This window comes from Thermobia domestica, chromosome 1 (genome assembly GCF_964235325.1).
Source record: "Thermobia domestica chromosome 1, izTheDome1.hap1.1, whole genome shotgun sequence".
NCBI classification, from domain to species: domain Eukaryota; kingdom Metazoa; phylum Arthropoda; class Insecta; order Zygentoma; family Lepismatidae; genus Thermobia; species Thermobia domestica.
Genome location: NC_137454.1, coordinates 187083668 through 187109980, shown reverse-complemented (window position 1 = coordinate 187109980; position 26313 = coordinate 187083668). Strand labels below are relative to the sequence as shown.

At 34.2% G+C, this 26313-nt stretch overlaps 2 protein-coding genes across 6 annotated transcripts in view; both read right to left on the bottom strand.

Moving 5' to 3' along the window:
* LOC145691975 (uncharacterized protein ZK1073.1) overlaps positions 1-26313 on the bottom strand; it is a 463195-nt gene that overhangs the window by 167884 nt on the left and 268998 nt on the right. The window lies entirely within an intron of this gene.
* LOC145666848 (uncharacterized) lies at positions 164-25991 on the bottom strand. The gene is made up of 2 exons (XM_081734427.1): positions 23470-25991; positions 164-314 (listed from the first exon to the last, which is right to left on the bottom strand). Exon 1 carries the CDS (start codon positions 25919-25921, stop codon positions 24551-24553), a length of 1371 nt encoding a protein of 456 aa, XP_081590553.1. The 5' UTR covers positions 25922-25991; the 3' UTR covers positions 164-314; positions 23470-24550.

Here is a 26313-nt window from a genome sequence, read left to right as displayed (position 1 = left end):
ATATGGACAATCTCAGATCCATGTAAATCACACATACTGGGCATGGTACGAAATAGCTGACCGCTGTAAGACATCAGGGGCAATCTGGTTTACATGGGCATACTGCGTAACATTACGCAGTCAAGAAGAAGTAAGTGCTATAGATGGTGGTTTCAGCTGTGTTGGGCGTCTTTGCCGTAAACAGTCTGCATCTAGTGTCTCTTTAATTTTCTGGATATTGTCTTCTACTTATCATACACAGTACTCACAGTTCAACGGCAGATGTAGAATTATAGTCCAATGACACCACCTCCAAAAATATTTTTTCAGCTTACCTGAAATGAGAAAAGGGAGAACATTTTATAGTGAGAGGTTGGCATTTTATAGCAGAACGAACTCTAAAAGAAATATTTTTTCTTATTAATTTCTACAGACTTTATACCAATTGTTCTATGTACTTTATTACTAAACTCATTTAATAATTCTTGTAATGTATCTACCCATTTATAATTTCCTTAAGTACTAAATTTCTTTCACATGTTTTGTTTAAGAGTTCTGTTAAAAAGTTCCAAGATATATTGTACATGTCGTTTTCGGAAGACATGCTCAAAACTGAAAAATTCGCGAAATATAATTTCTCTGTGATTAACGGTTCGCGAGATACGGCTTCTTAGATCTCTCGAAACCCGAACTTTTTAGTCCAATATCTGGGGAACGGTGGCCAGTAGCCATCGGTTACTCTTTGGTACCAAATTGTTCGCCATCCTCTTACTGATCAACAGCAATCTGATAGCTTGATGACATGATTCCTGGGATATGACTCCTTAAATCTGCCGAAATCGGAACTTTTATGACCAATATCTCGGAGGAGGTAAGAGTGATGCGAAAAATTCCATCACATCTTTCAGATAGCTTTTGATGCCCTATCGAATGAAGGTCTCAAAATTGAAGAACTAGCAAATAACACACATACACACACACACGGAGAGAGAGACGTGCAGAATTCAGTAACGAACTTAAACGCTATATTATTATTTATCACAATAATTGTTTACTTGTTGGGTAATAGATTATAATAGATGCATCGCACTTTGTAATGCAGTTTTTCATTTGCATTACTTCTATTATTTTGTGTAGCAACCTACGATGCAACAACGCTTAAATAAAATACTGAATCGGAAAAATATTAATCGAAAAATCCGAAAAGAAGTTTAGGAGAAGGTTAAAGTGATCATTGGCAACTTTATGTTTAATTATTTAGTTCAACAAAGAAGTTTCATGCTTAATTATTTAAGACAAATACTAGTATTAGGTTTCCCACAGCTTCAGTTGAATAAGCACTGGATCCGAACTAATTGTACTCTCACATGGGATTTATATCGTATCTCGCACTAAGGTGAGAAAGCTAACAACTAGAAGGCTTTCATATACTCAGTCTGCAATAATATCTGTTTCATTATAATTATTTTTCACAATTTGTCTACTCTTCCATCTAATTTAATATTGCTATTAATGAGGAAAAAAAATGTAACTTTGTTTGCAACTGTTGGTCCCGTACTTCTACCTAGGTATAGAATCCAAATAATTAAATTCCAATTACAGAACGAAAATATTCATGGAATGATATTACATAGGATGAATTTTCTGAAAACTTTAATGTGAAAGATCAAGTCTTCGAAAACTTAAATGTTATTTCTTGATTAGCACACTTAGGTCCGAGATTTCTCTCTCTCTCTCTTTTTTTTTTTCTTTCTTTTCAGATCTTACATCATATGTTGTAACATTTAACCGTCAATCGTTTTACTGGCTCTGTCGCTAATTTCTACAGAGTTTGTATAAAGACAGAAAAAACATAGAACTGCTATGTATAAATGGTATATAAAGTGAATGCCTTTTATATTGACTTTAACCAACGTTCTCTTACGAATTGAATCCTGACAATTTAATAGCCATTTATAGTTTATTGATTTATACTCCCTTCATAGGCTTCATTAGTTAAGTTTCCTTGTTTCTCTCTCTCTCTCTCTCTTTAACTTCTTATATTTCTCTTCAGACGTTCCATATGCAGGTGTTAACACGCAAGTCGCCTGATATCAAAGACTATCAGCACTCTCAAGCAATTATTATTATTATTATTATTATTATTATTATTATTATTATTATTATTATTATTATTATTATTATTATTATTATTATTATTATTATTATCGTTATTCAAATAAAATCTTGTAAAAAAAGGAAAGAAAATCTCTCTACATTTTGCATAGTTTGCTTAAAGTTACAACAAATATTACACAGGGAAAAAACATACGTGGTGTACGTAAAGACGTATGTGTAAATCCTGTAGTTCTTGGACTTACGACTATATAGCATCCTGGAGCAAACGTATAACTGAGAACAGATGTTTTATAGTACATCCCGTGTAAGTGTTCCATCTATACGTACTTTCCGTACGAAAGAAAGAACTGCGCATAGGCGGTCAGGATCTCTACATACAGATGGACGTATATAACATATAGCTGACGTACGTAACATAGATATACATATGTAATATACGGAAGACTATTAGATGTCAGATTTCCGTGAGCGGCATAATCAAGCATCTAAGAGGGAAAAAGGCAGTACATATGTAGCACATGGATAACGTATGCTCCGTACAGATTTCCGTAGTAAATGTATGGAGTCTGTATATTTGTATAATATATACCGCTGTCCGGATAACAGATTTTTCACAGTGTATTTTTACTAGAAGTTCTAGATTACAATACCCAAGCTGTCAGCTATTAACTCGGTTCTAGAAATGTATGAATTCAATGCAAAGGAATATATCCTTCTAGCAAGCAAATATCTCAATAATTACGCCAAATCTGTTCATGAAGGTTAACTCGTTAAGTGAAGATTGAGTAAACGAAAGAAACTCTAGAAAATTCACGGATATGTCATCGTCCACCAGACATTCATATAAGTTGGAACATATTATAAAAATGAAATTAAATTTTAAGTTTTAGTTCCACGGTTATGCTGCCTAGACTAAAGGAGACGGTGTTTATCAGAATTAAATGAGATGGTGGAATGAAGGAAGTGGAAGGAAAACCCATAGAAGTCCAGAGTGTAGCGAACAAAGAGAAAATCCACACACGCGGTGTTTGTCTACCATAAAGCCCACTTGGCGCAAGCTGGAATCGAACCAAGGACCCTATGCACCAGAGGTGAACGCTCTACCACTGAGCTACTGCGCCCCCTGCAACATATGATATATTTAATATATATTATTACATGTTATTAAAAATCTTGAGAAGCCTGATGTTCCTCATCTCTGCCTTTCATTAATTTCCCCAAAATTAGAGTAATAACACAACGTCTTTAAAATTCTTTCTTTGATCTTCATTCTGTAAACAAAATCATGTAAACAAAAGCTACAACCAAAAAATCTAGAAGGATGGTCATGGACTGTATGTAAAACCTGTCGTGCTAAAAGAGATTCTAGAGTAGATATTTACATAGTTTGCGTGATTCCAAAGTTTCTTATTTACAACAACCTTGCAAAAATTCGAGCGCCGATTTAGCATCATGGCTCCAGTGAAAAGTTTATTTAGTTCAGAAACAGCCATAAAGTAAGAAATAATGATATGAAGATTAAAAAAAAAACTGTCTAATCTCCTTAGAACGCTATCCTATGTAGAAGAAAATAGAATTCTTAAACAAATACTGTATGTCTTCCAAGCACTGTCTATTTTTCCAAATGATAACTACTTTCACCAGTGTTTAAAACTTTAAAATAAATGTAAACGTTTAGTAGTGTCTTTTCGTAGTACACCGCCTTAAAAATGAAAGAATTTTGAGTTTCGAAATCGTTCAGAACAAACCTATATTTTTCAAATCAAACTTTGTAAATCGGAGAATGATTCATTGCAGAAACTTGGTTTTCCATAACAGTTGGAACAAAGAAGATAAATTCAATACGAGAAATTGTTTCGAAGAAATAACTTTCTATTTCAACATTTTGCTATTTTCTGGAGTTTAGCTTTTCCGCTGTGTCCACAGATTACAAATGAACTTTCGATACTCACGGCTAGAAGTGTAGTACTTTCAAAATGTTAAATGTAAAATAAATAAATAAAATAAAAAAGAATTAATACTGTTATATTAAATTTAATTAAATGTTGTCTTATCTCAAATGAAATAATTACGAAACTGGACGTACTAAATGTAATTCATAAAGTGTACGTGCACTTAATTTCAAAATAATCATAATTTAAAACAAATAATGATAATTATATGAGTAGACCTAAGTTATTCATAGTAGCATCATTATTATTAGGTGAATTATATTGTGTCTGATAATTATTTTGGCATTTCTACTTGTAAACCGGAAACCTTTCACAGAAGTCCAAATATAATTACTGTTATATCTTAAATATATGGCTATTAATTACTTTTCTGGTTATAAATTTGGAATTTCTTTAAAAAAAATGCAGAATGATTGATTGTTTCTTATTCATAACTTTACTAAGATAAATAAATATACGAGATAAATAAAAGCTTACCATATACACACTACCGATCATAAATTTTAATTCTGCTAATTTTTTAAAAATATATATGTCCCAACAGAAGATAAGGATGACGATATAAAAGAACTTTCAGGAACAAGTGGAACGGGTATTCGACCAACTCTCGCAATACCACATAAAATTCTGTCAGCGGATTTCAATGCGAAGGTAGGAATAGAATATATTTTCAAATTGATTATAGGGAATGAAAGTCTGCATAAAGAAAGTAATGACAACGCCATTAGACTCGTCAACTTTGTGACATCCAATAACCTTATCATGAAAAGTATGAAATTCCCACATTGCGACGTTCATGAATATATTTAGACTTTACAAGGCGAAAAAAAAACACATTATCAAATTGACCACTTTTTGTAGGTAAAAGAAGACAGTCTAGCTCTAGCATAATTGATGTTCAGTTGTTTAGAGGAGCTGACTGTAACACTGATTTCAGCGATAATAAGAGAGATTTTCGCTGAATAAAGGAAATATCCAACATCTGAAAACGGACAGGTTAAAGTTTTTTTTTTTTTTTTTTTTAATTACAGAACCAGGCAAAAGGGAAAGATTAGATTAAATGTTGAACAAATTTTCGGTTTTAGAAGATTTTGAACGCACTAGTGTTCAGGATACTTGAGTTGAAACTAGGGATAGCATTACAAATTTCAGCAAAAGAAAAATTGAGGCACGCAAAAATATATAGGAACAAATCATAATACGACCAGGAATGCACTAAACCAGTGGAGAAGAGAGAACAGGCAAAACTGCATTGGCTACAAAGTCCGAACGATATAACTACATAAATTTTCGTTGACATCAGACGAGAAACTTCCAAAACATTTAGAACTAAAGAAACAAAAGGAAACACATTTTTTTGAAAACTAAAATTAATGAACTCTAAAGTAACAGCAAAAATAAAAACATTCGGGACATGTAGACGGGCACCAATGAATTTAAGAAAGTTTATCAATCTCGCGATGATATATTGAAGAAAGGCGACAAAACAATTCTCACAGACACAGATAACATTCTGAATAGATGGAAAGATTTCATTGACAATTTGCTTAACACACAGTCAAAAATTACTGATCGTGGAGAAAGAGAAAAGCACACATCTGAACCGTATAAGTATTCGAGAGCTTAACCGAACAAAAATAGAAATTGCATAAAGAAATTAAACACTTGCAGGGACATGAGTTTAGAAGTAAATGTAGAGAAGGCTAAATAAATGGAAATTGCCGGGATCGTAATATTGCAAATTATGGATACGTCATTCTTAAGGGGTGTATAGATATTCTTAAACATCTGCTACGTACAATTATAAATATGTTATTTAAAAACAAGCGTATTTCCGGATATAGTTGGAAAGAAGCTATAATTTGTCCTATCCCTAAATCTAGTGATGCGAAGAACATATAGAATTTTAGGCCTATCTATTTTATCAGCACTTGTCAAAGTGTTTGAGCAAGTAATATTCAAGAGGATAATGTATTATGTGAAACCCATCATGTCAGATACCAGCATGGCTTCTTAAAGAATAGGTCAACATCCACAAATTTAGCCACTAGTACAGGTTTTATTGCAAATGAATTGGATAGAGGGAGTCAAGTGGATGTGATCTACACTGACTCTTTTTTTTTTCAAAAGCCTTTGATTTGGTAGACCATGATGTACAGTTACAAAAACTAACGACTTTTAATTTCTCTATGCAAGTAAAAAGTTTTTCGCGTCCTATTTGCAAAATGTTCAACAGACATGTACAAACGATATGTTTCTTAAAAAATTCACAGCTTTATCTGGAGTCCCTCAGGGTTCAAATCTTGGTCCACTCTTATTTCTACTAGTCATACATGATCTACCATCTTATATCCATTATTCTGACACTCTTCTACTCGCAAACGACCTTAAAATATTGTCCGAAACTAATTCGCTTGAAGCCTGTATAAAACTGCAAATAGACTTATGCAATATTAAGCACTAGTGTGACAATAACAAGCTTAAGTAAAACGTGAATAAATGCAAACCTCTTTCCTTTACCCGCAAAGAAAACAGCTTAAAATATGACTATTCTACTGAAGGAACTATAATAGAGACACCTAACTTAATTAAAGATCTAGGAGTGCTATTTAATCCTAAGTTAAGTTTTACTTATCATATTGAAACAATTATTAATAATGCATACAAAAATCTTGGCTTTATTATGAGTATACGTAAAGAGTTTCAAAACGATGTTACATTAAAGAAACTCTACATCTCCTTTGTGAGATCGCAATTAGAATATGCGACTCTGTCTTGGTCACCAAAAAAAAAAAAAAAAAGTAAAACTCATACATGTGATTGAAAGGATATAATCAAAATTCTTGACGTTACTTGCTTATAGAAAAAACTGGCATGTATCCAAGTATGAGTCAAGCATGAGTCAAATTCAAAAATAGTACAAAATTTTAATATGCACACTTTGAAACAACAGAGAGAACATATAAAGATCTTTTATTTTTACAGAAATTCCTACATGGTAAAATTGACTGTCCTGATCTTACTTCCAAGGTTCAATTGCATGTCTCGTCAGATAAATCTCGCGCAGGAAATAGAAGTACATTTTAGTGCAAAAATGCGAGAACAAATATTCTTGGTAAGTCTCCTATATGGAGGATGAGTACTTCCTATAATGCAATTGAAAGGATATCTGCTGTAGATGTTTTTGAAATGTCAGAGACAGTATATAAGACTCGAGTTAAAAATATATATATCTTGTTAATACACGTATATCTATACGTAAAACTGTGGATAAATGAATTTCTAACGAATAACATTGTAACTGGGCCTTGAGCGTGTTGTGTTGAATAAATAAATAAACGTCAAAATATCAAATAATACTTTCGACAAATAATATTTTCAAATATCTATGATCAATATTAACATCCACAAAGAAATTAAATGTCTACTGAGAGTAGGGGATTCGTTTTATTATTAAGTTCAAAATCTTTTGTCTTCACGAATTCTGTCGAGGAATTTGAAGCTTAAAATATTTAAATGATAATCATGCCTGTTGTGCAGTATCCTTGCGAACCATGGTCGCTTACCCCGAGGGAAGAACGAAGACTGAAAGTATTTGAGGATAAAATCCTGATGCGAATATTCAGAGCGAAAAGTGACGGGAATGGAGAATGACGGAAACTTCATAATGAGGAGCTGCGTAATTTATATCGTTTATCAAGCATTGTTAGGGTCATCAAGTCTAGGAGGCTCAGGTGGGCAGGTCATGTAGCCAGAATGAAAGAAATTTCATTGTCAAAATATTAACTGGAAATCTAATCGGAAAACGATCATTAGGAAGACTTAGATGTAGATGGGAAAACATTTAGATGTATCGCGCAATAATGGGAATACAAGATGGAAACAGGATCCAGTTCGCTATGAACAGAAGTCAATGGAGAGCTTTTGTGATCGCGACATTGAATCTCTAAGTTCCATACGCCATAGAGTTAGTTAATTATCTGTATACGGTACCTTTATAAACCACATACTCTATGATGAAATCCGTCACTTCAGGTCAGTATTTTTTTAAAAAAAAAAAAAGTTTCATTCACAGCTGAACATATTAAAAACGAATACAGAAGCTTGAACTTGAGAACAGTTAAGCTTTAAAATCTAACGTTAATTCATGCATAATTATATTAATCTACCCATCTTAGTTTTTGAACTACGGCGAAACGGCACATACTTTTGGTACACATCTCGATTTGGTATGCATACAAGAGTATCAAATCCACACGTGTAACACCAAAGACATCTGTATTCCTTGTAGCAAGTGCGGCTTATCTATGTTCTTGTATCGATGTCCAAAAGACTTAACTATGACTACTTGAAATAAATCATAAAACCCACGTAGGATTTATGGCATTCTTTACGCCAAATTGGCAAATTAGACACGAGCCAATTGGGTAGTCAGTGGTAAAAATACATATAAAAAGTTGAGATTTCTGCGATCACGAGAGCCTAAAATTACAACAAAAGCAGAGGATATGTTCATCCGAATTGCAAGTAAGAGAAAAAAGTTCAAATATCCTGAAGTTTGTACACGAACTTCAGGAACGCAAGCAACGAGAAAAAAAAATTGAGACACGAGTCGAGCGTCGCATACGAAGACTGCGAGATATGGACTTGTACAGGCACATTGAAGGTAAAAATCCTTCCCTCTGACCAATAAATAGAAGGAAACCCAATAGCAAAAATTGAGAACTAAGAAAAATGTGAACGAATATCATGCAAAACACGGCTCTTCAAAATCCAGTTCCGAAGAGCCATCACATTGCGAATTGGCTATAAATGATTCTCATTTATGGTATTACCTCAACATATTGTTACAAAATTTTAACATACTACATTTTGAGAAAATAGGCTATACATTATTAGGACATAATACTAGATGGATCCAAATGACGTGACAAATAAGTACTGCAAAAATTTCGTTGTACCCCTGTTACATATGAAACCACATTTGTTGAAAAGTCTTATCCGTTTGCATAAGAACAAGGCGCAAAAGATGATCAACAGGCCAACATTGAAGCAACATCAAAGCCGTTTGGATAGAGGGCATTCATACGGGGCCAGCGACGTTTTGATCGATTCTTGTCGCGCTCGACGAGGAAATCCAACGATACCAAAATTTTTGAAATCCGAACTCATGAATATAGGAAAAATCTGAGTTAAACGTAGGAAGGGAGCGAGGAAATACATACTGTGACCGTTAAGAATCACTTTCTTTGATTTTTTTTTAAAGCAAAATTCAAAATTGTGAAATGTGTAAATTTTATGGTAAGCTCTCACTCTCTCCCTTCGCCCAAAGAAAGCATTGAAATTATGCTTATGCTTAAAAACATATGGACATACTTAAACGGGGCAGAATAAAGAAAGTATATCTTTAACGACTCAATCTAAAAGGTGGCGGAAAAGTAAGGCGGTACATTTTTCACATAAGTCAAATAATTTACTATGTGTTACTATCCTTTGAATAGTGTACCTAACACTTTATACTTCGAAACTATGGTATACATAAGTGTCGGAAATCTTATACTGTAGAACGGTTTTGTCCGTTCGTCCGTCTGTCGACAGGTATCAGAGAAAAAAAAACGGTAAGAGATATGGAAAAGTTCTTTTTTTCAATCGATTCAATGTCTCAAGAATAGGTTCTAGCTCCTCTGTTAATCCTCTATTTAAACCGGAAGTATTTCAAATTAACCATTTCCGGTCTCAACGTTGATCACCGCAGAACATAAATAGTAATAGATAGCGACAAGTGTCTTCTGCAATCGATTTAGCGTCTCTATTGTCACAACCTGCAACAAAGAGCAAAAATGCTAAAAGATACCGAGAAGCAGTTTTCTGCAGTCGACTCAGAATTTCAAGAATAGGTTTCCATCTCCGTTAAACCTATTTTCAAACCAGAAGTGATAGATTCTAAGGAATCAACTATTTAAAGTTTCAACGTGTAGCTATGGCCAAATAACAAAAACGGAAATAGACACCGTCATATGTACAGTATTTTGCAATCGATTCAATGTCTTAGCTCTTTGAGGCACGGTGGTAAGTTGTGCTTGCCACCTTTGATATCCATTTTTTTCGTCCTACTATTAAGTGAAAGATAAAATTAAACTAATTTCGTGTGTTTTGAGATTGTCTACATGTATAATTGTAATGAAAATTTTAAAAAATTCAAAATATTTTTTTCCGTGCAGCAAGGGGTACAAAATAACGCTGGCTCCCGTATCTCAAAGAGTTAAGAGAAAATATCATAGCCACCCGCAACACTAGCAACATCGGAAGTGGCTGAAATTTACTAGTGTTTCCAGTTCAGACCAAAAGAATTAAATAACTTTTTTCAGTAGATTCAACGTCCCTAGAATAAGTTTCATCTCCTCCGTTAACACTTTATTCAAACTGAAAATGGTAGAAAGCTACCATTTCCAGTTTAAACGTTGATAGTAATATAACACAAACGATGATAGATAGCGACTCACGATTTTCTGCAATCGTTTCAACGTCTTAAGAGAACATACAATCAGTACCCACGGCGCTCTACGGAAATCTTAAGTTGTTGAAATTTACTAGTATATACGGTTTCAATATTGATTTCGATATTGATTTAGCACTCTCTTCATAATCCGCTTCACTTCTTCATCTGTTTTAAAACGTTCACTTTGCAATGCAGAATTTTAACACCGGAAAAAGATGGAAGTGACTTGGGTCTAAATTGAGGCTGTACGGAGAGTTGGGGGAAGTCGTTCGCTCCATAATTCTTCAATTTTGTGTGTTGTTTGCGTGTTGAGTGCGGGGTGGACGTTATCGTCAAGAAGAAGAGACCAGGGTCGTTTATGTCGAATTGGTTTTCCCTGACGAAGAGTTCAGGTTCGACCTGAATCCCGATCTGGCTTCCTATCAACTGGCGATGAAACAATAAAGTGGAATGTAAAGAAAGTGCTAAATAGTTAAAGTCCAGATTTTTTGCAAAGGTTTTGAACAAATTTGTGCAACGATGAGAAATGCCTGAAGATGGGGATTACGTGGAGAGGCGAAGAAGGATCGACCTACGTATTGCAAGGACCCCCCACCTCACAACAGACGCACGTGCCAGCTCAACACGTGCTAATGATTACAAACAACCTGGCAGACAACAGGCCAACACGGAAGACACCGAGGAACATCGAAAGCAGACGAACTTCACGGAAGGATCCGAGGAGGACAAATAAAAGGAGGACCACCGAGGGACCCAGTATCAGTCGACCAACTGATCGCCTAACCTTTACCTTCCTATGTCGCTGTGGACTAGGAGCACCTCTTCCTTACTCTATGCCGCACTGGGCTAGGGATCCATCTTGAACTTATAATCCAAGTCTAACCTACAACCTGCCAAAGTGCTCTGGAAACTGCCATGAGTGGAAGGGGCACCCAGCAAAACATTTAGTATTCCTTCACTTGGTCATTGAGGAAGAGACATTGAATTAGACACACTTGTATTTATTTATATTTTGTAATAAAACTTGGTGAAGGGGAAAAGACACCCGGTCTATCATTTGACTCTACCAAACATTACAGTATAGTTTACAAATGTACCTTTAAAATATTTTCTCGGCTCAGGGAAACATATTGAACGATCCACATATAAATCTAAAAGTTTACGCTATACAATAAGTACGTCAATTAAAAAGATAAAACTAATATGTATACCCTTAAGCTTTTCGTTATGACACTAGGAAGATGATAATAGATTGTAGGGCTAGTGGGATATAACCCAACGTTTGTGATTAATCTTTAAAATTTAAATAACATTAAAATTTAACCATATTATGAGTCGCTCACTGTACAAAGGATTCAAGTCCACTTTTGGTCTTTTTTGGTCACATTTTGTATTGAAGATCTCTATCTGAAGTTACTTTCAATGCTTTTAAAAGATTCATGTCGAGATATTGTCAATAACTCTTATTACACGAAAAAAACAGAGTGTACAAATTGTATGTCTCTTTTTCTCACAACTTTGGTACTAAATTGAGCTTGCTTTCAGCGCCATACACAGAGGAAAAAAACTATGTGCCGTACGTAAAAACGTAGGTTACATGCATAAATCCTGTAGTTTTTGAACTTAACGTACGACTACTGTATATGTAACACCCTGCAGTAAACGTGTAACTGAAAACGTGTGTTTTATAATACTTTCCGTATAAGTATTCCATCTATACGTACTTTCCGTATGAAAGAAAGAATTGTATATAGGCGGTAAGGATCTCACATACAGATGAACGTATATAACATATAGCTGACGTATTAAATGTCAGACATCTTGCAGTGGCATGATGTAACATCTAAGCGGGCAAAAAGGCAGTACGTATGTAGCATATGGATAACGTATGTTCCGTACAGACTTCCGTAGTAAACAAATGGATTCCGTATATTTGTAAAATATACCGCTGTCCAGATAACGGATTTTTCTCAGTGTATATTATCCAAAGACAAGCTATACATCAATCGATATATAAAGCCGAGATTAACAATATCACAGGAGTGAAGGTACATTCTCATGCGTAGTTTTCGAAAAATCAAGAAAACTCATTTTTATGGAGCTAAAAATGTATGTGTGTGTTGCGCGTTGCTAATAATAATTAACAGGTTCTATTCTGTAGGAAGACATTGTCTATCTATTTGCTTGCTTACTATACTTTATGCAAATATATATATATATATATATATATATATATATATATATATATATATATATATATATATATATATATATATATATATATATATATATATATATATAGTTTTAGGTACTTGACTAGCCTTTGGCTAGCTGTGGGACTAACCCACAGAAAAATTGCCAAAACTGAATATATATATACATATATATATATATATATATATATATATATATATATATATATATATATATATTCAGTTTTGGCAATTTTTCTGTGGGTTAGTCCCGTAGTCCCGGAGGGTTGCAATCATGCCAAATTTCATCATTCTAATCCTGCCGAAAGTGTCTAAATATTTTCGAGTGTAGAAGATGTTTCATGTAAATAACATCGGAAAGATCTTTCAGTTCGCCATAAAAGCACTCTAAAGTTGGAAGTAACGCTATAAAAAAAAAAAAAAACGTACAAGCACACCGACTTTCAAATTTTTATTCCAATTCCAAGTACCTAAAATAGGAGATTGTATGTCCCATTTAAATAACATGGAGAAAATTTTCATCCCCTAAAAGATTAATAACATTCACTTTTGGCAATTTTACTGTCGGTTAGTCCCGAAAAGCTACAATCATGCTAAATTTCAACTTTCCACGTCAACCAAAAGAACCCATTATTTTATGTCAGTTCATGTAGTTTTATGTAGTTAGGTTATTAGTATGTATTGTTTGCCTTGTAAGAGGGACACACACACACACACTCCTAACAGTGTGCAAGTACTTCTAACATTGATGCTCATACTAGTTATAATATTGTAGAATTTCATATGTTTTCTCGGTATTTATCCAATACCTATTGGTGTATACATATTTTCCACAGAGGCAACAATCAATGATATAAAGAGGAAACATGGCAAAGGTGTGAAGAGTTTGCAAAACGGAACAGAATAGAAGAACCGATGTGAGTGGGTATCGATCGTAGATCAATGAATGGCTGAGAACGTAGGAGGGAAGAATTTACTACGTTCCTTGGCAAGAAGTGTCAGTGTTGTTACATCCCATCGAGCCACATCAAAGCCAGCAGAAAAGAATACAGGTCACATAAAGAAAGAAAGGCTACCAAATGATTGCTCTACATGTCTATACTTTAATGAAAGTTACCGAAAGGTAATAAAAACCCTGAAAACCAACACAATGCCTTTCTTTCTTTCTTCTGTTTCGAACAAACATCTCTTTCATTTGTATCTTGTTTTGTTACAGAGGGAAAAAAATATTATCCAACCAAAGCAACAAGCTTAATTGGAACTCAAAGAAGGAAATTATACAGGGTATCTCGCAAGCATGAGTTTATTTTGTGATTTTCAGTAGATATTCATTTTTCCTTTTTACCAATATTATACGGTAGATAATAGCCTATTTTTAAGAAATAAGATTTTTTTCCTATATTTTTTTTTTAAATTCCCAAATTACAAATAATAACTGCGTCACCGTTAGAATCATGTGTGTTAGAGTCAGGAGTATCACTATATCACTGCTAGGACAAATCAAACAATAGACACAATCTCATACTTAACATACGTAGTTCATATGTAGTAGGCCTATATACGCGTAAAAATCTATTCCACCAGGATATATATCAACTGCATCAAATTTGTACGGAATGACATATTTTCTAGGTCTATAAAGATAGTTTATCTGGATTTTCTCAAAAACTACGCATCATAATTTACCCTCAAGCATGTTGTTTTGTTCAGTTCAATGTGATCTATTGATTTATATTAGTCGTATTTTTGAGTTACATCTCATTAACATCATATGTACAGTGTTGTCTGGTAAGTGCTAAATTGAAAACTTATCATTAGTGCATACTTTAATAGAAGCTTTACCTTTTTTTATAGGTAGGGTAGTTATTGTACACCCTCAGTTTTTAGGTTTATATAAAATTGTTTTTTTTTCGACTTTCTCCAAAACTAAGCACGAGGATTTACACCAACACACTAACTTTGTCTAGCCCAGTGGTATCTATGGATTGATATATGTATCGTCTTTGGATATTTTCAACCAGTGTTTCACAACTGCTGTGCCGAGCCAACGAAGATGGAAAATAAATAAAAGCAATATATATATATATATATATATATATATATATATATATATATATATATATATATATATATATATATATATATATATATATATATATATATATATATATATATATAAATGAAAATGACTTATGTTTGTGATTTAATAACTCTTAAACCACCGACCAATCTCGATAAAATTTTCAACATAGATGATCTTAGGCCCTGGAATGTTTTTTATTATTTCACTTTGACGGTGCGACTTAGAGGAGGGAGACGGAGGGATATATATATATATATATATATATATATATATATATATATATATATATATTCGGGATCGCTGAGATGAACAGTGACACTTACTATGCAGTTTAAGATCCAAATTCAGTCCCGCAATATGGAGGAGGGAGAAGGATATATATAAGGTATATATGTTACTGCATTGGCAAGTAACGCCACTAATTCAACATATTGTTCTAGTATTCAAATGTTTTTATATCTAGAACTGTGTAAATTACCTGGAAGACAGAGTGAACCCTGCGCTATAATGAGAAAACAAAGATCCTTTACACACAATGTCGACCACAATGCATTGGAAATTAGAGTGAAAATGAGATGGTGTTATTACTAGACGTGTCGGCAAATAACGCCACTTGCTTTACAACAACGAAAGATGTTATAATCGTATCGAAATACTTTTGAACACAACTAAACAATTTTTGGGAATGTGCCATCTCCTTTGCTAGTACACAAAACTCATAGTCATAGTACATGTCGTTGACCTATAACTCTGTGATGATTGCGAACCCCTTAACATGACAGCTGCAGTCCATAGAGCACTACTCGTCGGACTCAGACAACAATGCACAGTCAGCGTCATATAATGTACACAAGCCACATTTAACAATGCTGCCAGAAAATCATGATTCGTGAAACCAAATCTTGCACTCAATAGACTGAATTCACGTTTTAGGATCCCTGGGATCATGGTAATATCCACCACAGTCCCCATGCTTGTTTCTTCGTGCCGGAAGAAGTTGAAGAGCCAGCTGTTGCAAACAAGTCTGGTGTTACCAATACTCCTCTGGCAGTAAGAGAATGTCCCTCTGATGAGATTTGCTCCTAGTTATTTTAGGTGTAGGCAGAAGCTCGTGGATGAAGTGGTCAATCGGTGGTGTTGAAGAAGATATGGAGGCTGCTTGTGTGCTTGTAGGTGTTGGTGGTGGTTGCTTTTGACTGAGACATCACTTCGGGCAAAAGTGACATCGGGTGCAGCATTTCTGTTAAAAGGACAGATGCCTCTAGCGCTGTAGCCTGAAATTGTGTTCTGAGGTGTTGCTAAACGGAACCATGCCTGTGAAAACAGTTTTGGAAACTGTAGCTTCGCAAGTGTTCTTCCGAGATGTGTTCGACGATAACTGTCAACTGTCAACTTCATTACACTTTTAACGATTTGAAGAAGCTCTTGTCATTCAATTCAACGAAGTTTCATCGGCATTTTAAGATACAATTTCCAGTTGTCATACTTCTTTGCCTTCATCAAGTGAATTGTTTTCGGACAGGTGCCTTAAGGAAATCTATGTCATGTTACACGTCATCCAAAACGGCATTTCGAGACATGTTCCAATTATAACAGCAATGCTGTTCTGTTAAATAGTAAAATGGATAGTCTAAGTTAAAACATTATTAGTGTATGAGGGAATAGTATCATATATTTCCCGCAAAACAAAAGATTTTTTATCGACCTCTTCTCTTTCACATATTACAAGGGGAAATAACTTTCAAGACAAACTCATTTAGCAACTTCATTATATGCTCAACACACATCTCCCAAGTTCTCTGTACGATAGAAATATTCCAACACACTCCTAATACACGCGCCGTTGTGGCGCCTAACAATCCGGAGCCAGAATTCTCCATTATTCTCCCTACTATCACCAGACATAACGCTGAATCTTTTTGTCCATTCTCTCGGAAAAGGAAACAAACGCTCCTCAGCTTTAAAGAACACAAACTTCGCTATGCTGTAATATCTGTTATGATCGTGTCAGACTCTAATGAAGAGATATGCAATCTTTTAATAAGTATCATAAGTCTAACGAAGAGATGTGCATACTATTAATGAATTATCACAATTCTTTTCATTAATATACCAAGATATACTGTACCGTGCAATGTCTAGTTTCCGTGCATTATGTCTCTTACAGAATCATTCTGACAACAAACGCGAGAGGAAGTCAAGCCACAAATCGACGCACAATGAATTCGTGTGTTAACATGCATTTGGGTTCCTTATATTATAGGCATCTATTTCTCACTTTCAGTCCTCAATTGTAATGGGAATTCACTACTAAGAGGTTGCGTTTTCGAATGTAACTTCGTCTCTTTCATGTTCAAACCCTTAATTGCCTTCCTAATTTGTAACTTCGGAACTAAATGATTTATTGCAGTACTGTTTCTCCAAATTAAAACTAATATAATTCACTTTAACCAGAAATACTTATGGCTCATAAATCTTTCAACCATTTTTTTCTTATACCATAAACTTTCATAGTTGCATATTTTGCATCATGACATGTCCTTTCTTCTTGTGAGAATCTCTGCTTTATGGCACTAAAAACTTAGCTCAAATTGACCAAAGGAAGTCACATCAAAGAAAACTTTATTTCACCGATTTTGATCAGTAAAAAAAATTAACCACTTTCGAATATGATTGTAACAGTGAGCGATAGTGAAAAGAAAAACTATTTAAAAAATTGTTATAAGTTACTTTGAAAATTACGTACCACCCTATATAGTTTTCTCTGACAATATTTTCGGGGGGAGGGAGTAAGGCTCAATTTGGTTACTTATCTTCTTTTGTAAATGAAGAGAACTGATGTTTTCGAAATTTAAAATAAAGTCAACCTAATTTGTTAATGGAGGAACCAAATCTGCCAACTCGGTACGAAATTAATGACAAAATACAGTAAATTGTATGAAAGGAATTCAAATTATGTACAAAGTACATATCTTTTGTAACTGAAGAGGCTACTTTTAAACAGTAAAGTACCCATTTACATAAATTCGGTGTAAGGCTACAACGGTATGTTGTATATTTCTATGATATATACAAGAAGCACTTAAAAAGTATGTTAAGGTTAACGGTCCAGAGTTCTTTTCCCTTTATTGAATAAAATAAATAAAAGAAAAGTCCGTCGAGCGCCATAATATACAACGGTATGTTGTGTATTTCTACTTGTAACAATTATTATTTACTTGTAATCTTGGGCTATAATATATTTTGATTATATACTAGGCAGATTCTGCTAAAAGAAGAAGAAAAAGAAAAAGAAATAATATGGTTATAATGTTAATATATAAAAAGACTATTCAAATGTTTTATGTAATCTAATATCGATGTCATTGTCATGACAACAGGAAATAAATAGAATTATTGTGTGAGTTAAGCAGACATCTTAAAAAGTTTATGTAGAGGTAAACTGTACACTTCTCTATCATATTTATTAAACTAAGTGTAAGAAAGGTAATTTATGTGTTTTGAATGACTCAATATTAATGTGAATAAGAACCAGTATGGTTATAAGGCAAAAAATACGAAAAGAAAAGATACTTTAAAAAAAGCATAACCACAGTTAAATTCGTCTGATATTATGGCCGTCCATGATTACGTATTGAACATACATAATTAGTAAGGATTAGTGTGAGGCAATTTCACGTTCCTGGTTAGGATTTATTATTATTATTTCGAAAGAATGAAACATAACATATTCACTTTATGTTCCCATGTACATATATATCTCTTCCGTAAATATGTATGTGGTGAAATAAGCTTCTTGGAATAAAATTGTAGATAAGTTATACCGCACGCTCGAATGAAATAAAATTCTGTTATCACTCAATGCAATATTATCAATCCCTAATAATAATAATAATAATAATAATAATAATAATAATAATAATAATAATAATAATAATAATAATAATAATAATAATAATAATAATAATATAACCGCTACAAAAATATCTTGAAAACATAACAAGATGACAAATAAAAAAGATGTCAAACATATATCTAGAAACAATACAACATATCATAAGTGGATGCTCAATGTTAACACAAACTGAATGCACAGAAAAGCAAAACAAAGTGGCAAATATCATACATCAAGAAATAGCAATGAAACAGAAAATGATACAAGAAGAAATGCCATATTACAAATACCAACCGGAAGCCATACTAGAAACAAACGAACTTTACTTTGACACAGCAATACTAACCGATAAAGCAGTACATCGTAACAGGCCGAACATCACTGAAATAACTAATAAAGATAAAAATGAGGTATACGTAATATAATCACAATACCAAGCACAACACACCTGCAGAAAGCATACAGAGTAAAAACAGAAAAATGCAAAATACTTGCCTAAAACATAAAAGAACAATGGAAGACTAAACATGTAAAAATAATACCAATAGTAAGTAGTATCAACGCATGCGGGAATGGACAAGGAAACGTTGAAAAAGACTTGAAATAATTGGAATTGGAAGGAAAATCATAAAAGAAAATAGAGGAAAACGAAATATTGAATACAGGTAGAATTATAAGGAACTTGCTGCAGATCACAGAAAACAGTGAAAACACAGAGACCACTAATATGCTTGGCGGTATATTAGTATATCACCTACTCAGATGAGGAGTGAGGAAAATGCGGAATGATAAGAAAATGAGAAGTGCCCTTTAAGTGTTTTCGTGTGTTACTTTATTCTCTTCTATCACTTTTTTCTCTCATTTACTCAGCACTTAAAGCTTAAGTCCTATATCACTTCCTTACTAATTGCTTAAACAGAATACGAACTCCGTTATTCACACATTTTAATATCTCCACAGAAAGAAAAAAACAGAAACAAGCAAGTTTACAAATGCATTCTTTTTAACGAAATGATTCTACAAGTTGCTTGTTAAAATAATAATAATGAAAAAACGCTTCCTCTGTCGCAGATGGCACTCATCGCTTAGTTTTATGGAAATAGTGAGTTCATTTAAATGACCTGTCACGCGAATCTTAGAGTCAGTTTTCAGTAAGATGAGGGGAGTAAGAAGTAAAAGAATAAGGCTTAAACGAATTTTAACGTGAGCTAGTTCACATTATTCTGAACATACATAAATTCAACTGTCTCCAAAATTTGAATAATTTTTCATCTCATTATTATTTTTAACGAAAACAATTTTAAATAATAATAAGAATAAAACCTGTGAAACTTGATGATTTGAAACAAAAGTAAGGGCGTGAGTGTTCAAGAAATTATAAAATTTGCTCCACTGAAGAAGTAATTTAACATGATCACATGAAGCATGTATATATCATTTTGATATAGCCGTTTAAGAACACTTGAAAACACTTTAATTGTCACGTGTGATTGCTTGTATAATTGGTCTTCTACAAATATGCAGCATATTCTATTAGGCTTAACTATTGATACTGATACCGATTCTCCGATACTGGTTTAAAAACTTTAAGAATTAAATTTGGTCTCGATACATTGAACGGTATGGCTTCTAGGCGAGTGAACATCGGGACAAATTACTATAAATGTAACCAGGAAAGTTCTGTCGCTTTTTCACCTACCACCTTCGAACATCGATATGTCACCTAAGACGTACCTGAAAGATCAAAAATAGTCCCCATCAGCATCGACGACCTTTTTTCCAACGTTCTGGAAGGCCATGGATTCAATTACAGTAGAACTTGGTAGGCCGTGAAGCGAAGAAGGTATCAAGTGCATTTTGCACCTCTACTAGGGATTTGAACTGACGTCCTCTAAGGTGATTGTCGAAAGAAGGAATGGAAAAGGTGATGATAGGACGGTGCAATGTCCTAGGAGTATGACGGATGCAATAGTGTTTTCCATCCGAGGCGTAGAATGGTGTCCCTGGTCATCCTAGCAACGTGGGGCTTAGCGTTTTCCTGTAACAAGAGAACCCCTTTGCGATTCAGAACTGCAGAGTTTTGAGTTTTTTTTTTTTTTTTTTTTTTTGAACACAGCTCAACTACTGACAGTAGATAGTTCCATTGATGCTCTGACCAGCTGGTAGTAGTTCCCGATGCACGATGCCGCGAGCAGTCCACCAAACAGCACAGGAGGGCCTTCTTCTGGTGCAGTGTTGGTTTTGGCTGTTTTGGAACCAGATGCTAACCAATGATGACGCTGCCATGGAGCTTTGAACAGGGCCCACTTCTCATCACATGTCAACACCCTGTCTAGAAATGGCTCCTTCCTCAGAGAAAATAGCAAAGAAACACAGGTGTCTGCTCGCATTGCTTTCTGGCTCGGAGTCAAATAATGTGGGATCCATCGCCCCAACTTGTAGTGCTTCCTAAGTTGATGGAGGTGCTGCCGAATGGTTTCATCACTCATACTGAATTGTAGTCTCAGTTCCTCATATGTCTGGCCACTGTTCGCCTCAATTGCTGCCTGAAGATCTTCATTTTGTACATATGTTGGTCTTCCGGCACGTGGTGCGTCTTCGAGTGTTTCGTCAGCGTCCTTAATATTAGTAAACCATCGCTGCAATGTCCGCGTAGTCACGATACCCTCACCAAATGCCTGGTTTATCTTCCGTCCCGCTCCAGCGACGTTTGACCCCAGTTTGAACTCGTACAGCATACAAGCCCTTATGACGCTCTGTGGAGGTCTCATGTTCACGCTGTTCTTACCCAAGTTCACGGTGTAACTGAACTACCACAACCAGGTAATATGTTGGATATACCCACACCAACAAGTGACATTCGCCTTATCTTCATTCGCATTCAACTCACGGTGTGAGGGCTAATTGAACACATACCTCCACAAAAAGCGACAGACTAGGAAATGTGTAAATTCATGTCTCGAATTCTATTTTTTTTTTTTCGCGATCACCACGGTACTCTTTTCTCCTACGTCACTCGAAAGTAAAAATGGTACAAAAATAGAGGAAAATCGAAGAAAAAATATCACTCCCAGGTGGTTATCCATTAGTATAGTAAGCTGATAAAATAGTAACTGTGTGCACCCAGCTAGGTAAAGACAGTAATGAAGTTGATTAATTAGATGATTAATTAGTATCCATGGCGTACTCAGCGCGCTGACTGGGCTCAAACCTTCACCTTTAGTACAGAAATATAGAAATTGATTCTGTTTTCATGTAATATGTTCCATTTGTGATTCTTTTATATAGATAACTTACGATTCCTTTATATATATAATTTATCACACAAACATGTTATCTCCTACAAGTTCTATCCTTAACCCTATACAAGACTTCAGCAAATTAGTTATATACTATATTCTTAATCTTTTTCAACTCCTTTTCGTTACCATAGGCATCAAAATTTACCATCTGCGGGTGTGGATATTAAAAAAGAAAGTAAATGTTTATTTTATTATTATTATTATTATTATTATTATTATTATTATTATTATTATTATTATTATTATTATTATTATTATTATTTAGCTCTGGTTTAGCAGCATTGTCAAGGTAGGCGATCTAAGTGTGCATGGTCCCTGGTTTTATTCTCGCTGGGAGCACTAAAATTTTTTGGTATTGACTCAGCATCATGAAACAATTGAGGAGCTGCTTGAATTAAGAGGTAGTAAATTTCAATCCAAAAAAGCCAGAAATAGTGGCAATTGGGAACCGATAAGCTGGCCACTCATAACACAAATAAACATGAACCATCTGGCTGATCATAGTCTTTCATGATTGTAGAGTCAGGAAGTTTAAGAAGTTCTCAGCAAATTTTATAAGTACGTATTTCAATACTCTGTAAGTATAGAAGACTGAAGAGAATGTAACTTCTTTTTTATCTGTCCCACCTGCAATTCGTTTCACTTCTGTGTACTGAAATAAAATACTAAACTTCGTGACACAAGAGCCTAGGGTGGCAAAATGAGGCCCAGCAATGGCCTCTGGGCAAAAATGTGGCCCACATTTCAGCCGGTGATGCCATATAATTATTGGCGTATGTGTGTGTGCGTATTTCTTCGTTACAGCAAATATTACTGCTTTCCATTATATATGTCCAGCTATTATTGCATTTCAGAAATTTGTAATTGTGTGTTGACGCGGTTTAGAATTTTTTCCTTTCATATTTATACAATATAAAAGTGATTTACTTATCAACATAAGGACCATATTACTATAGCTATTACCATAAAATGTTGACAGGAAAACCTGGTACTATGAGAACAAGTGAAAAGAAAAGATTTTTTAAAGTACGTGTCCTAAAGGAGGTTAAAAGGGACTTAAATCTTTTGTCCAGGAATGAAGTTATCTCATATTAAGAAGATAAAACTTGGCATATGAGTTTCCCATTAAGAAAAACTGAACATGTGTTTTTGCATTATTCGAAAATTCCGCTCTTAAATAGGGAAAAGTGCGCAATTTCTATTTGCAAATTTCGACTTCTTACCGTAAAACTGGCCAAATGTGAGGATTGACTCAAGTTAGAAGTGTGTAATCCGGTATTTAAATTCTTAATAAGAAATAAGATCACACACTATTTCGACAATTCCGCTTTAAAGCGAATAAACACTTTAGCCCTAATTCGCAGATATACCAAGTTATTACAATAAACCTATCAACTTCGGATTAATATGTCATAACATTATACATACCAACTAACATCGATTTATTCCTTTTATTTACACAAACATATTCCATCTATATTCGTCCATTTTGTGTATACGTCCATAATAATCTTTTTTATGACAACATGTCATGTCAATAACAATGTTTTTTTTCTTTTAACTATATATAGGCTATATGCTTGATTATTGCGCCTCTGATCAATGTTGATAATATAGGTACAGATTAATTATAATAGGGATATATAGGGATATATCGCTGTAAATGTCGCCCAGAACGGGAATTCCGTAACAGTATTACAGTGAAGGAAAGAACCCTGGATATTTTCAAAACACTCACTTTTTGAATAGCCCTCGTACTAATTATTATTACATCAATCCTCGTATTAATTATTATTATTACATCAATATAAATATTTTTCTTTTCTCTTCTTTCTCCATATATATATATATCAATTCATTTATAACAACATTTTTCTTTTATTACTAATTACGTATCATAAAACGTCGATTCATTACAAATATCATTTATGGGTCTATTCAAAATTATAACTAATTGATGACTTACGCAGAGTTACTAGTTAGTTGTTCCTCTTTTACATTGAACGATAACATCCATATACAAACAACATTATTTATAATTAAGATCGTCATCTTATCAAAACAACAACAAGATCAGAAGGCAATAATTACATTTAAAGGCTTCAATTTAAAATCAATGTCATAGATTTCAAGTTAACATAATCAAATCTCTTTTGAACATGTAAAGTAAAATAAAGGTAAACATAACACTCAAAGTTAATACAAAGATAAAATAAATTAATCACATCATAACATGTTGCAGAAATATAAAGTCCAAATGAAGTATTCACAACACAACTCGTAACATCTGAGAGAATAAATTAAGAATTGTTATCCAAGTTTAATTTGGTTAACATATCAGGGTTGAAATTTTAACCAGCTTTAGCCGTTTACCTGCTCCAGCTTTTCATATCTAAATTATATTTATCATCAATATTATTCACAAATAAATTAATAGACGAATTTTGCGTCGAATAACCGTGGGAACCTTCGGCTGGTATGGGATTAACCCCAACCATATCAGCGGGTTTTAGTTTAAATTATGATTAACAAATGGGTCAATCAAAGTACATTGAACACCACAATCTTGGTTATTTTCTCTTGATCCATTTCCCGTTTCATTTATTACTTCGGTCCTATTCCGACAGTTCCTGCCATCTCGAGATCTCCAATTGGATCTGTTTTGAGTCACACTGGTATGCATCACATTGTTACTGTAATTACGTCTTCCACGAAAGTTTCTTCCGTTCGTCCAACTGTTCCTCGGATTATTATAATTCGTTCCATTTCTACCGCTAGAATTGAATCTTCCATTAGCTCCAGTTCCAGTACGTATAACAGATCTTTCACTAATTCCAATGCCAGTATTGTCACGTGACCTCTCATCGCTGCGAAGATTTTCGGTATTTTCATTAGTTATATTCAGGTTTCTGACAGGAATTGGATTGGGTGGATTACGATTACTTCCGCTAGGGTTCGGGAATTGATTCTCGAAGTTTTGAACTAAAATTATCAGATGATTGAAGTTTACGCATTGAGCAGACAACAGAATCTGTTGTAATTTATACGGCAATAAAATGCGTACGGAAGCGATTATTCTGGATTCTGGCTGAAACGGATTGACGAGTTTAAGTTCATTATATGCATTGATTGTAAAATCCGTAAGAGATTTATCGACCCGAGGTGAATAGTGTCGAGTTCGCACCATCGCATCGCGGTTAGCTAACAAGAAATCATTTTCGTAATTAGCCAACAGGGCCCGTTTGAATTCTTCGTAGGATTTTATATGGTCGCGAATAGCTTTAAACCACAAGGAACAAGGAGGAAGTAACAGATGTGGCAACAACTTCATAAATTTAGATTGATCTACACCCATAATCTCGCACTCTGCTTCAAATTTTTCTAAGAACGAGCTTGCGGTTTCGTCACACTTACCGCTGAATTTAGTCATGGCCTTAATTTCACTGACCTTAACGTTTATTTTGCTATAGTTATGTTTTTGTTGGCGTTGATAATGGTCTGGAACCCTTTTGTACTTATTTATCTCCTTTCTTCTTTTGCGATCTGGACTTCGGAATCGCCTTCTGTGGTTTTCCACAACTAAACCATCATCAGTAGAACTCTTAGAAGAAGATATCCCGTCAGTTTCTATTAATGGAGTTCTCGGGCAGTGATGCAATGCTTCCTGTTGAAGATGCAATGTTTCCTGTTGATGATGCAATGTTTCCTGTTGATTGGGAGTACCCAAAGCCTCCTTATACATAGGATTATTGTAGTCACATTCCCTCTCTTGTAACGATCTGATTTCCTCTTGTATGTTGGATATCAGTATGCTATGTGAATTGACCTGGGCAGTAATATTCGCTATCTGACTTTTTTGTTGGGCTGTCGTCGATTCCATGGTTTCAACGACTTTCTTTATCGACTCGGTTTCTAGAGTTAGTTGATCCTGTCTATCTTGCCATTTGTTACTAAATTGTTGAAACCTAGTATCAACTTCTCGCGTCATATCATTTGTAATTTTGTTGGTAACTTCATCAGCTAATACTTGCAAACTTTCTTTCAAATTGTATTGCAAGCGATCAAAATTTTCTTGCACACCTTGTACTTTATCTGAAAGAGATTTATGCTGCGCTAGTATCTGTTCTAGCTTTTCATCGTTTGATTTCAGCTTTTGATCGTTCAATTTCTGCATCTGTTCTAACTTTTCATCATTCAATTTTTGTTGTTGATCCAATTTAGTTTGTTGTTGATCAAATTTAATATCAAGTAGTTGACTAAACATATCAATAA